This window comes from Pezoporus wallicus, unplaced genomic scaffold (genome assembly GCF_028554395.1).
Source record: "Pezoporus wallicus isolate ANWC-B61680 ecotype Strahan unplaced genomic scaffold, APGP_CSIRO_Pwel_v1 scaffold_7383, whole genome shotgun sequence".
NCBI lineage: Eukaryota > Metazoa > Chordata > Aves > Psittaciformes > Psittacidae > Pezoporus > Pezoporus wallicus.
In genome coordinates this window covers 1,850,452-1,863,287 of record NW_026636323.1, presented here as the reverse complement: position 1 = coordinate 1,863,287, position 12,836 = coordinate 1,850,452, and the positions used below count along the sequence as shown (strand labels likewise).

The following is a 12,836-nucleotide window of genomic DNA, read 5'->3' as shown; positions in this document are numbered from 1 at the left end:
GGGGTCTGTCTGCCCCGCTGCCCTGCAGCACAGCAACCCCATTCCGGGGACACAGCCCTGACCCTTCTCTGGGGAGAGCCAAGCAGGGCCAGGCTGTTGTCCCTGTGTCAGGCCCAGAGGTCTTTGTGTCCCAGACCTTCTCAACGACCTGCAGGTCTTGGGCCCTCAGGCTTGCAGCTGTGCTGGGCACACATGGAATGTGGTAGCCCAGCGAGCTCCTAAATGGATCCCTGGCAAATAGGTGTTCCAACCCTGGGCTTTGGCAACAACAGCGCTCCCTCTCTTTTAGACAACTTAACACCTGCCAGAAGGACAGAGGGGGCCTGAGGCTCCTTTTCCGGCTGCTTCCCATCCTGTTCAGTGAGTATCCCTGACCAAAAATGGTTCCCTCAGCCCTGGGAAGAGGGACCAGCTCCTGAAGAAAATAATCATCTCTTGACAATGTGACTCACAGCTCTTGGCTACTGGTGCGGTGCGACGATGTGGCTCAAGGATGTGTTGTGGGTAAGCGCCTCTTGCTGTGGGGAAGTCAGCATCTGCAAAGGCCATGGCTCTGCCCTCCTGCCTTCCCTGAGAACATGGGGCGCCTGGCCAGAAATACCCATCACCACTGGGGCGGTGTTGGGGGGAGGCACCTGTGCTCATCCTCCAGTCTCCTCAGTGGCTTGATGGGGTTCAGAGTGGGGCTCCTCCTCAGTGACCTCCACAGGGTGGCAGGCTGAAGAGGGGAGCACTGTGCCAGAAGGTGCCTTTGCTGCTTGCATACCTCTTGGAGGGCTGTGGGGTTCAGATGGAGACCCAAAAGCTTCTCTGCTGAACGTGGCTGGTTAGGGAACCCAACCTTTGGGTCAGGGTTTCTCCAAAGTGACTCAAAGCAGCAGGATGTTCTTCCAGCTCTACCTAGGGTAGTCTCCTTTGGGAAGCCCTGGCAGTGATCCTCACGCTTATGCGGTATGTTAATTTTGCAGACGTCCAGGCCTCACGGAGCTGAGCAGGAACTACTGGGGTAAGAGTGCTTTCTTCCTAAGGGGCACACCCTGTGGAGCTGTCTCAGACGGCCTCGTGCTGCCTGCCCTTGCCTTGTGTCCAGGGATCTTGATCCTCCCTATGGGTGGTGGAAGGGAGCCATCTGTAAGCCGGAGGAAGGAATGGGGCTGGGGAATGCGGGGTGACCCAAGCCCATGGGACTCTTCTCTGCATGGCATTTGGAGCCTGCCCACAGGGGCTGGCAGCTGCTGGTCAAGACCTGCTTTTCCTTTGCTTCCAGCAATTCACAGGCCCAGGTGAATCAGGACTTCAAGCAGAAGGTGCCTCAGGTGTATGCTGCTAGGGGAAGAGTACTGAATATTGTGAGAGAGGTCCTCAAAGACCATGCTGTCCAAGAGGAGCAAATAGAGGTAAAGCTGTTGGGGCTGGATCACAGACCTCGCTGCCTTTCTGGGCACCCTCCTGTTGCTTCCTCTCGGCACTCTCAAAGTCATCACTTTTTTCGACAGCTCTTGCCTAGGGTTGTCCGACACAGAGATGCTCCTCGGCTCTGTGCCAGGACTCGGTGTTCATGCAGAACTGCCCCATGTGCCTTTGTGTTCACTGCCATCTTGCCGTTCCCACTTTTTCCCCAGGAAATTCTGCAGTTGACAGAGGTGGCAATTAAGAAGGTGCTTGAGAACTATGTCCTGATGCCTGACTGGGCTCTGGAAGCCATAGGTATGTAGACAGAAAGTATCCCTGCCATCCTTCTATGTATAGCACTGCCCCGGGCTCTGGCACTGCCCCGGGCTCTGCTAAGCTCTGCTTTCAAGCCTGAGAAATACATGGTAATGCACTGCTGCTCCTCCTAATCTCTGCGCTGTCTTAGTCAACTTCTGTCCACCTTCATGTCAGGTGCCAGCATCGATGAGGAGAGGACATCCAAGAGTTACGGTGGGGAAGGCATGATGACCTGGCTGCTTTCTCTATTCACCTTCTTATTTGCAAACCCTCCAGTGACAATCTTGCAGGTATGATAAGGGAAGGCCTGACCTGTGGTTCAGCTCTTTGCTTTCAGGTTGGCAGACCAAGTGCACAGCATTTACTGCTGATGGTCATGGCTTTCTGGTTTCAGCCCAGTGTTACCCCTGGCAACTGCTGGCCTTTCCACGGATCTCAGGGCCATGTGGTCATCCGGCTGCCTGTGCACATCTGGCCAACAGCTTTCACCGTCTGGCACATCTCCGAGGCAGTGTCTCCCTCTGGGGAAGTCAGCAGCGCCCCCAGAGAGTTTACTGTCTTTGTAAGTCTTTGCCTTGTGCTTCTCAGGGGGGGCTGGCCCAAGAGAAAAGACATACCTGAGATGTGCTTCTTGTGGCACCTCCTCTCAGCACCCCATCCCCTATGGGTATGTGGGGGTCCTGTGCCTCTGGGAGCTTCTTCTCTGCTTCATGCCCAAAGATCCTGGAGCATGTGCTCAAAGCACCCTGACCCACAATCACCCTAAGCTGTGCTAGACTACTGCTGGAGCCCAGGGAGGTGGGGAAGGGTTCCTGGGTTCAGCCTCAGCATGCCCTTTTCCTGGTGCCCTGCTGGAGCCTGACCCACTCCCTTTGTCTCTTTTGTCTCTTGTCTTCAAGGGAGTGGATGAGGCAACGGCAGAAACTCTCTTGGGAACATTTACCTACGACGTGCACAAGGGGATCGCTCAGACGTTCCATGTGCAGGTACTGCAAAAGCTGTGGCAGAATGCCTGGGAAGAAGGCAGGGTTGTCTGCAAGTCCCTGGAGGAAACAGTGCAGAGTATCACCCCAGCCAGCCCCTGCTCTCCCATGCTCCTCGCTCCTGTGGGGAGGATGGCAAGAGGAGACCAAATGGGGCTTTGCTTTGCTGCCAGAGACAGCTGTCCCACCTTAAGGGCTTTCCTTTTTCTTCAGGCAGCACAGAGAAAGCAGCAGTGGGAAGGGGACCGGGAAGGGAAACAGTCCCACTAGAGCAGATGGTGGGAGTGAGGGAGGCAGACATCTTACCTTCAGTGAGACCCTCCTCACATCCCACGGCTGCACCGGCAGCAGTGCTCCTCCGGTTCCCAATGCTCTGCTCAGCAAGGCTTCAGGGCCTTTGCTTTCCAAGCACAGAGGGCTCCTCCATGGCCCTTGCAAGGGGACATGTGGTTGCCCTTGCTTCCTCCTTTCGTCAGCAGCCCCAGTGATGTGCTGTGGCTCTGGCCACCCGTGTAATGATGGGTCCCCTCATTTTTTTACAGAAGGAGCTTCCCGGGACCTTTCGTTACATCAAATTCCAGGTGCAGAGCAACTGGGGAAATCCAGAGTACACGTGTGTGTACCGAGTACAGGTTCATGGGACGATGGCGAGCCACACCACCACCTGAAGGCCCTAGAGATACTTTAGGAAAAATAATAAAACAAGGATGTGTGCAGTTGGACTTGAGTATGTTCCTTGCAAACATTCTTCCAACGATGGTTCCATAGCTTGCACCACTAGTGGGGAAGGGAACTTTCTCCCTTAGGAAAAAGATACTCATGGTCTGGGCTGCAAAGGACGGGACAGGGGAATGGGGCTTGAAGGAGCAGCCCCAGTGGTCCAGCTCCAGCTTCTGCAGCACAGGGTCACTGGGAAAGCAGAATCACAGCCCCGGGGTAGGTCATAGTAGTAGGGGACTCTGAAAGGGACAGAAGCACTTGTCTGTCAGCCTGACCCAGTCTCAAGGGAGGTGTGTTGCAGTTTGACACGTTATGTACACTCTGTTACTTACCTGTCTAAAGGAAACCGGCATATGCAGAGCCACTCACAACAGCTATTCCCAGTGTTGTGATTATAACTGGCTGTGCCTAGCACAGCCTCTTGTGGGTTGGATTTGGGGCTTGAGGTATTCCTATGGGCTAACATAGTGTATGTATATAAGTATCTGAGGCAGCTATTCATAAAGAGATTTTGATCCAGGTCGTTCTCCTTTACCTCCCTCTTTGAACAGTCTAGGGAGAAGGGCAAATCTGAGCAGGAGCTGTGCTGTTACGTGCTATAAAATTCCTGCCAAAGCTGCCTCTCACCCTCCACTGACTGCAGTGGAAACCTGTGGAGACTAGCCTTCTCAGGCTAATGTTAGCCTTTGTAATTACTGCCCTGGTCTTCCTCTGCAGCCATTGAAAAAATGCAGTAACCCACCCATGAATAATGACAACCTTTGGAGACATCATGTCTTTTGGTTGACTGTAGAGGGGAATACTTAGTGAGAGCACCTAAGCAGGGTCCTTCAAGCTGGTGGTCTGAATCCTCCCTCAGGTCTGTTGTGGTTCCTTTGGATCTATTTGGTTCTGTAGATCAGGCACCCAGCCCATTTGACTAACATGCCTTTTTTCTAAGTGAACCTGCTGATAGTTTCAGGCTCCTAAGGCAATGCAGGTACCACCATGAAGAAGAGTGGTCACAGGAAGAAAATTTGCCTTGACATGTTTTTATTTTAGTTCACATGTGCAGAAATAAGTTTTGGGTCATATATTCCAAAAGAAAAATCATAGACTTTAATGTTTCTCTAATCTCTCATCCTGACAAGCACAGCTCAGTTGTTTCATCAGTCTGGTCACTTTTCAGCCACTGGGGGATGATTTCAAGCTCCAAAAAGTGTGGAACACATTGTGCTGTCTGTGTGCATAGGATAAAGTTACCCTTGCCCTTGGGGATAGTCCTGAAAGACTGTTGAAGGATTCCTAGGATAAACGAGACACTGAGTGTCTCTGCCTTTATTCAGCTCACATACTGGGTCTGAAGGATGTGGTGGTTGGTGTTACATCAGTGTGTTTTTCCCCCAGTTTTGGAAGACTAGTGCTGTTGCAAGCAGTATGGATGTCAGTATTCCTGTACTCTGGCATCAGCAGGCCTGGTGAAGGGCAGGGAAGATCTCCTGGGATGACCCTTCGTGCCTCACATGTATTCAGTCTGAGCTCACAACATAGTCTGCTCCATAAATCTAGTGTTTATTTTCTGGTACAGCTCATCCCCAGCAGCCCACGTGCTCAATAACATACTGCAGCAGAGGGCAGCTCACAGACAACAGAGGAAATATCTCTTAGGCATGTCTTGCCTATCTCATTCCCAGCCCAGAACTTTTCCCTAGTTTTAATCCCTGTGGTTTGAATTCCTTAAGAGTCTCTAGAAAAGATCACCCTCTCGTTCATCGCAAGACTTCTCTCCCAGGACTCTAAGAGTTAATATCCCTGGAGCATCACACTGGGACGTGCAAGTCTGTTCATGCAGTTGAAAGTTCTCTTTTATTATTGCTTCTATCTCTCCTATCAGATGTCTCACTCTTAACAGAGTTGTTATTAAGATAATTAGTTAATGTGGGTTATTTTATTATTGTAGTTGTGTTTGGTTTGATTGCACACTCAGCTGACACATGTCATAAAAGCAACAAAAGCATTAAGAAGTTGCATAATTGGCAAAATAGAACTGTCAGTGTTATGGAGTTCAGAGAATTGCAGGGAGAAGAAATGTACAGACTCCATAGAGACACAGGTCCTTCCATGAACCTTGGATTTCTCCTCCGAGCATTTATTAGTCAGGAAAATGACTGGCATTTCCTCTTCTGTGTTTTTTTCTCCACTTGCGCTATATTTTGTGATCTTTGTTTTAGCCTGCAGAGGAAGGCAACTCAGTCTTGTTTATCTTTGCCAGAGATTCCTTCTTTTGGGAAACCGCATCGGAAATAACTTTGGATGGAGGCAGACAAGAGGCTTTAAAAAGCATCTATCAAGTAATCAAGTGGATCCATGTGTCGTATTTCCTGACCATCTATTGCCTTGGTATCTGCCATTGGCACATGTCCCAGTGCTGTCAGAGTATTACAATCCTACTTTTATTTACATTTAGCATTCCTCTATTCAAATACTTAAACCAGCTTCATCAGTGCAAAATCCTGGCAATTTTCATCTTCTTAACCTTGTGAATTTTCCTCACGCATCCTCCTTACACATAAGCTGGGGAAATATATTACTTTCTTCAGCCCTGGTCTGAGAAGCTGTGTTTCAGCCCATCCCATCAAGGCTCTGTTCTGCTACCTGACAAGTGCAACCGTGTCTTTCTTTCTGTTGGTCTTCAGGCTCAGATTGAAGCTGCGAGTAGAACGCTCCACAGACTGCTAAACTCCAACCAATCTGCAGTCTTGTCGACCTGCAGATATTTCCTCCAGAGTTTGAGATTTTTGGCATCCCAACTTTCCTGGATGTGCTTACATCATCCCTGTGCAGAGAAGGACTTGGCTGTACGGCTTAGAATGTGCTCCGTGTAATTGAACAAGTTCCCTTCAAAAATACCCTAGCAGTTTTACCAGTTCTTGTCCACGGTTATGAGGCATGTGATGTAGCCCTGTGGGCATGAGAAGAAAAAGCCCTCCCAAGAGGCATTTCCTGAGCTAATTTGATAACTTTGGGGTTTGAAATGGTGGGGAAAGAAAAATCTCATGCAAGAAACAGGCTGGCAAAGCGGGGACATGCACAGACATTTAAAAAATAATACATCTTGATTTTTCAGAACATGGCCAGAGGAAATCAATCCGTAATGCAGTAAACAAACTCCAGTGAGTTATAAGCAGTGTATACCCAGAGTAACTCAGTTCCAAACATGGGCACTGCTGCAGTGAGGATTTGGCCTTTGAAATTTCCTTTTGCAGTTGCTGCTCTGAGGAAGGGATTTTAGAGAGAACCCCTGCTGCATGGAACTCCCTTCACACAACCTGCACTTTCAAGGTGTGCTGCTGAGGCACAAAGCACCAAAGAGGCTCCTGCCAGCTTTCCAAGGCTCTGAACTTTGGGCATAATGTTTTTAGGTCATTGCTTAAAAGCCAAGAGTGAAAAGAAGGGCAGACAAAGGAGTATTAGCTAGAGTTCTTTTCAGTCTCCTGGGAGGGACAATGGGTGCAGTTCACAAGCAGAGGCGCACAGCTGCAGTTTGCTGGTTGGGAGGCTGCACATTGAGTAGAGATCAGAATTCAGAACGATTAAACACGTCACCTGATTGTTACCGACAGATTAAAAAACACCCTCTGCCAGCTTTGCACATTTGCGGACTCTTGTCTTTGTGAGTCAGGAGGCAGTTCCCGTTGTGAGACACACACGCTCTGTAGTACAGGTTGATTTTTGGCAAAGCCTAGATGATCGTGAGCCAGATGGGGCAGGGACAGCATTCCAGTTTTATAACACAATTCCATAATAGGAGACAGCATTCTTTTCATATTAATGTTCATACAATAGGAATTTTAAACTCCAGCTTTTGGCTTATGTGGGAAAAAAAAGTCTCTTCTAAATGTCCTAGCAATGTTATTCCATAATTCTATAATGGACAGGGTTGCTGGTGGACCAATCACTTGGAGTGCAGTGGGTGTTTTGCAGTTGCTTTCATTTCAAGAAACAGCAAACTGGAAAGCACTGATGTAGTTACGTGCTTACTGATGCCACCATGACCTCCTTTTCTGATGGGTTACAGGTGTTCAATCCATGTGCTCTGATCCCAGGGGAAATCCATGTCACCACTTCTCTGCATGCTCCTTGTGAGCACTGTGAAGTACCTGTTGCTTCTTCTCTGGAGCTATCAGGCCACAAGATGTGTAGGCGTTTCCATACATTTTGGTAGCCAAGGTTTTGTAGAGTGCAGTGTGGCTGCTTCAGGACCATCCTTCCCACACACACCACCAGTGACACTTTCTACCTCACCTGTTCTGGTGGCCCAGAGAGAAACCTGAGGATTTCAAGATGTTACTTACGCCCTGACTTTCATCTTGCAGTGCTTTGCGGGGAAGGTAGAAGTTTTAAGGGTAAATTTCTCCTGTTGGGGTTTTGATCAGTCTTTGAATTTCACACCAAAAATAATCCTTGTACTCTCAAGAGCTCTTGCTGCTCTTAGCTCAAGGTTGCAGTGTGGCCCCTCATGGTAGCTCAGATAGATATTTTGCTGCTGGTATCAAGTGTTAAAGGGTTTTCTCCCTTGGACTGTGTAATAAGAGAAAACACTTTAAGGCTTCCAGAAATACTTCAGACCCTCTAGTAATCTCACAGTGAAAAGGGAAACTGCATTACAACCTGGTTTTGGCCAGCAGCCCTTAAGCTAGCATTTAACAGGCTGTTTGGTTTTCAGTGGCCCAAGAAGATGAATTATATGAATTAAGTTTCTCACCTGTGGCACCTGTGAGTGAGACTGCAGAGAGCTTAACTGAACCAGTTCTGTCCAGAGCAGATACAGGGTCTGTTGTAACTAGTCACCAAAAGTTCACACTGTCCTAACCTAAGCCATTAAATCAAGCTCTGCTTTAGACACGGTCTCTGGAAAGGGCAGAACTACCAGTACTGTTTAGAGACACATTGGCACAACTGAAAGAGCAGAAGAGGGCTTGGCCTCCTGAGAGGTTGTCCTGTGCCTTGCCTGAGCTGCTGTGGGTCTGTGGGGATGAAGTGATCCTTGCAAGCATGGTGGCATGGCAGCTGAAAACAGGAGAGGGAAAACCTCATTAAGCACATGAAGGCATATTTGGTAAGTGCCAAGAGTACAAAGAAATTCTGCTCAACGACAGGTTTGCAGAGCAACGGCTGTGTGGGAATTTTTCCTCCTGACAGCTTGGCTGGTATCCTTTAGAGTAAGCCTGGCGAAGGCACTGTGTTCTCTGAGCTAAGGGTGGTAGCCCTCTCCCAGGCTGAATTGGGGATGAACAGCTAGGGAAAGAGGTGGCTCAGGAGACTGGCATGCGAAAACTCCAACCTTTAAAAAAGGGACTTCCTGCCTTGGTGGAAGTGTTGAAATGTCTTAGTGTGTTTCCCTGTCTTCAAACAAGAGCCCCGTGCTCCTGATGTCACTTCCCTGGGCTGCTTGGCCAATAACAGGATGAACCTGCACTGCTTCTGAACCAGACATTCCACTGTGTCACTGGTTATTGTGCTCTACGGGGGGGCAGGAGACTCTGATACCAACATTGTGTTTTGTAGTTTATGTTTCACACACACTTCCCCCCACCTCCTCCCCAGCAGTTCAAAAGGAAACGGCATAGGAACTTGTGCGATGTGCCTACAGGCACACGCAAGCAATGTGACTCATCAATAGACCAGGCTTGGGGAGCTGGTGCCTGTTACAGCGTGAAGCCAGCCTGCTTCTTCACAGAGCTCTGAAAGGCAGCTGGCTATGTCAAAAGGGCAGAGAATAAAGAGGGCAGTGTAAAATGGGGACACAATTAAGCAAAGATTAAAAAAAAGGGAAAAAAAAAGCTATAAAATTTTTTATCTCTTTACTGAAAGCTCCTTTGCGTGGCATTCGCTGAAACAAATAGTTCTGCAGCTTGTTGCTGTAAATAATGGCAGACAGATTTTGCAAGAGTGTTAGTTTATTGTTAGTTTATTTTTAAACATCTGAATGAGCAGTCAGATAACATCTACCTTGGCATGCACCAAATTCATCACAGGATATGTCTTTATCACTTGGTATCACAGAATTTAAGTGATGTCTCTATGAATCAGTTCCCTCTCAAACCTTCAAATGTTCAGCCTCATCTCAGATATTGTACTAAACACTAGCCTCCCCAGGAGGGAGTAGATAATTTATTGCAATTCATTAGTACAGTCTCAGAAAGCCTTGATATAGTTCTTTACATTTCAGAGCATTTTACAGGGAACGTGGGTAAGCACTGTCTAACAGGCAACAGTGTGGTAGGACCCAGTGATTTGGTTGTGTTGGATTGTGTGGCTACACCTTTAGCTATGGGTTGCTTTTACAACACTGGGAATCCATGTTAGCTCTTTCCACTCCCCAGTGGAACTTGGAAGAAATGGAGAAACATATATGCCAAACATTTGAAAACAAATACGATCCTCTAATTTGGCATTGCTTTAAAGATTAAGATTAGTTTGAAATGGCCACAAGAGTCAGAAAGATGCAAATTTTGACTTTTCTGATTTCACAGTAGTCAGGGGGTTTGCCTATATATGGTTGTATTATTTGATTTCTTTACATTTCTAGATAAATGAAATTTCTGTATCTATGGAGACATCAAATTCATAAAAGCAAATTCCTTTATTATGTTCCTAGTTGCTGCCCGTGCTGTCCTAGTTAACACAGCTGTATTCACATGTCATGGGATGGCAAGGTCAACTATTAAATACATCTTAGAGTGATTCCCAAGGTTATCACTGTTTGATTACCACTCAAGGTCATCATCTGTTTGTCATTCATCATATAACAATACAAAGAAAAGAGGCTCTCTAAGCATAAATAAGAATAATATTAATACTAATAATTCATCACACTGCAGAACTAATTGCAGATTTCACCACATTTTCAAGTATCCATTAAGAAAAAGATAATCTTGGTTTTGTTCACTTGGAAGGAGAAGTGTCAAGCTGCTTTATTTCTGGACATCCTAGACAGTTTATCAGCCCAGTGCCTCAGTGTGGTTCATGGTCCATGCCTTTGGTACTGAGACTCACTAAATATCCAGAAAGATCCTGGTGTGAGCTGTTCTGAAGCTCGGTACTACCACATAATAAAAATAATAAGTCAACTGCTAGGAGAAAATATTGCTCATGAATAAGTTACCTGATGTGACAAATGGCAAGGTTTGAGACAGATTAGTCAACCAGTTCCAGTCATCACCTTGCTTTTGCTTTCTGACAGTTTTCAGAATGTTTCTGTGGTTATCTAAAATTATATTTTGTCCATGAACAATATTGAGGCTTGTATCCTCAAGATCTTTTTTTTTCTCCTTTTCTTCCCAGGAGTGCAGCTAATTTTAAGTCAGCATTCACTATGGAGGACATACCCTTTGAATAGCCTATCTATCTTTTCTGCTCTTCACAGCTTTTACTTCAGTTTTATCTTCCTTGAAGGATACCCTTTTTTCAATATCTTCTTGTCACTGTAACTGGAGAAAATTTACATTGACAAGAGCTGTAAAATTCCACTGGTAAGCAACTTAAAACTAAATTCTTTCCCTGGAGAGATTGAAATGGTGTGATTATACTGTGTATTTGTGTACCCTTGTAATTTATCTTCTTTTATAGTCTTCTGAAATTCTCTCTTGTTCCCTTGAGATAACTTAATAGTACCCATGAAGGAGCATGTCCCTGGCACATCTACATTTGGGGTGTGACAGTGGTATGCAGCTAAATGCCGAGTTCATTGAGTTGAGGCCCAAGAAGTCACTGTAACCCGCACACTTCTGGTATTCATTCCAGATTGTTCTGTGTCAGACCTGTACTGATTAACTGCCTTCACAATGAAGGACAAGGTGGGGAGACATTCCTGAGCTTGTGAATCTCCTGGGGATGTTCACAATTGTCTGACAAAAGAAATTAAGATCTCTTTTACAAGAATGAAGTCTTCAATATATTTGAAAGGACAGATGAAGAAAGTTTTCCTTGGCCAGGTTTTTGCATTATTTTCCTTTCAATTTTTTTGTAATTCATTTAGGCAATTTATTAAGGATATTTTAGAAGGCGAGTCAGAAGTGGAATCATTTTCCTATTTTAGAAACTGCTTGTTTAACATTTATTCATGCTGGGTTGGGTCTCCAGATGGCATAGCTCCATTTAATTTCAGTGGATCTATGCCAGTTTCCAGCAGCTGAGAATCTTGTCCAGCAAGTCGCTTTTGGTCCCATGACTTAAGTAACATCTAAAGAGTCAGCCCCTGGGGTGATGACCAGAAATTCTTAACTTTACCAAAATGAACTATTCTTTTTCACTGATCATCACAGAGCTAGCAAGCACATGCATAATCTCTGAACAGACACAGTGCCTTTTCCCCTCATCTGCCTTTCATTGCTGGTGGTTTTGTATCTAAATGTGTTCTTCTGTTCAACAAGATCCAAATGGGAAAGGGCCAACATGATTAGTTTTATTATAATAAATATATTTTATTATGTATCTCAGGCTCTAGTGAGAGTACAGAGCTTGTGAACTGTGCTCCCACTGGTAGAAAAATTGGAAGGTACCAATAGAGTTATGCCATTTAGTCCATACATGGATCTGGCCCATACATCTGCTTTAGAAACTTGTCCAACCATCACAACAATACTTGATCATATCAGCTATTAATGTATTTGTCTTTTGATACTGGTTGTGTGGTAGAGATCTATTACCAAGAAAATGCCACTCAGACCACAAGTGTCAGACTCTTCTATGATAAAAGAAGGACCCAGCATAACACTTTGGTATCTGAAATGAAATTTTGGAAGAGCAGAAAAGACAGAACACTCAACTGCTATAGAGTAATCAATAAAATCACACTTAGGCATTTGAAGCAATGTGTTTCCTCGTTAAAACTTCCTGCATTGAAGTTTCTGCAATTATGTTCCGCACATCTGCAATCTATGGTGGGTGACCCTGGCTGGTAGATAAGCACTCATCCAGCTGCTCCCTCAGTTGTTCCCCCAAGCAGGACAGGGGAAGAAATAGGAAGAGAAGCAAGAAAATTTGTGGGTCTAAATAAAGACACTGATTCAGGTGTTGAGAAGTAAAGATGACTAAGATCCAAGCACTTCGGAAAACACCTTTCCTCTCCCCTTCCTAGTCTCTTGCCCTTGTTGTCACCGCAGGTTATGCTCAGTCTATTTGACAAGGCAAGAGGTGGCACAGAACATTAGGGACAGAGTGTAGCAGTTTCTTTCTGCCACTCCTTGTTCCTTATTCTCTTTTTTTGTGCTTCTCCTTCCTTCCTACTTTTTCCCTGTGCTCTCTTGTGGGTCCTTCATGGACCACAGTCTTCTCAGGGAGTACCTGCTCTCATGTGGGTCCTCCAGGAGCTACAGTCCCTTCAGGGGACTGTTGTAGAGTCAGATAGATCTGGCTATGGCTGGGCAGTCCCAGACCTCC

The 12,836-nt window shown here is 46.3% G+C and overlaps 1 protein-coding gene across 1 annotated transcript; it reads left to right on the top strand.

Annotated features, from left to right (window-relative positions):
- The first annotated feature begins 480 nt into the window (after positions 1-480).
- Positions 481-3,415, top strand: LOC130594254 (SUN domain-containing protein 3-like). The gene is made up of 7 exons (XM_057400018.1): positions 481-504; positions 1,278-1,397; positions 1,623-1,707; positions 1,885-2,000; positions 2,105-2,272; positions 2,610-2,696; positions 3,236-3,415. Exons 1-7 carry the CDS (start codon positions 481-483, stop codon positions 3,359-3,361), a joined length of 726 nt encoding a protein of 241 aa, XP_057256001.1. The 3' UTR covers positions 3,362-3,415.
- The last annotated feature ends 9,421 nt before the right edge of the window (positions 3,416-12,836 follow it).

What these genes read in the sequence shown, in the direction of transcription:
- LOC130594254 (XM_057400018.1), top strand. Translation starts at nt 481, where the DNA reads ATGTGGCTCAAGGATGTGTTGTGG. An exon ending in GGCTCAAGGATGTGTTGTGG is followed by an intron (nt 505 to 1,277) that starts GTAAGCGCCTCT and finishes AGCAATTCACAG; the next exon opens with GCCCAGGTGAATCAGGACTT. An exon ending in CTCAGACGTTCCATGTGCAG is followed by an intron (nt 2,697 to 3,235) that starts GTACTGCAAAAG and finishes ATTTTTTTACAG; the next exon opens with AAGGAGCTTCCCGGGACCTT.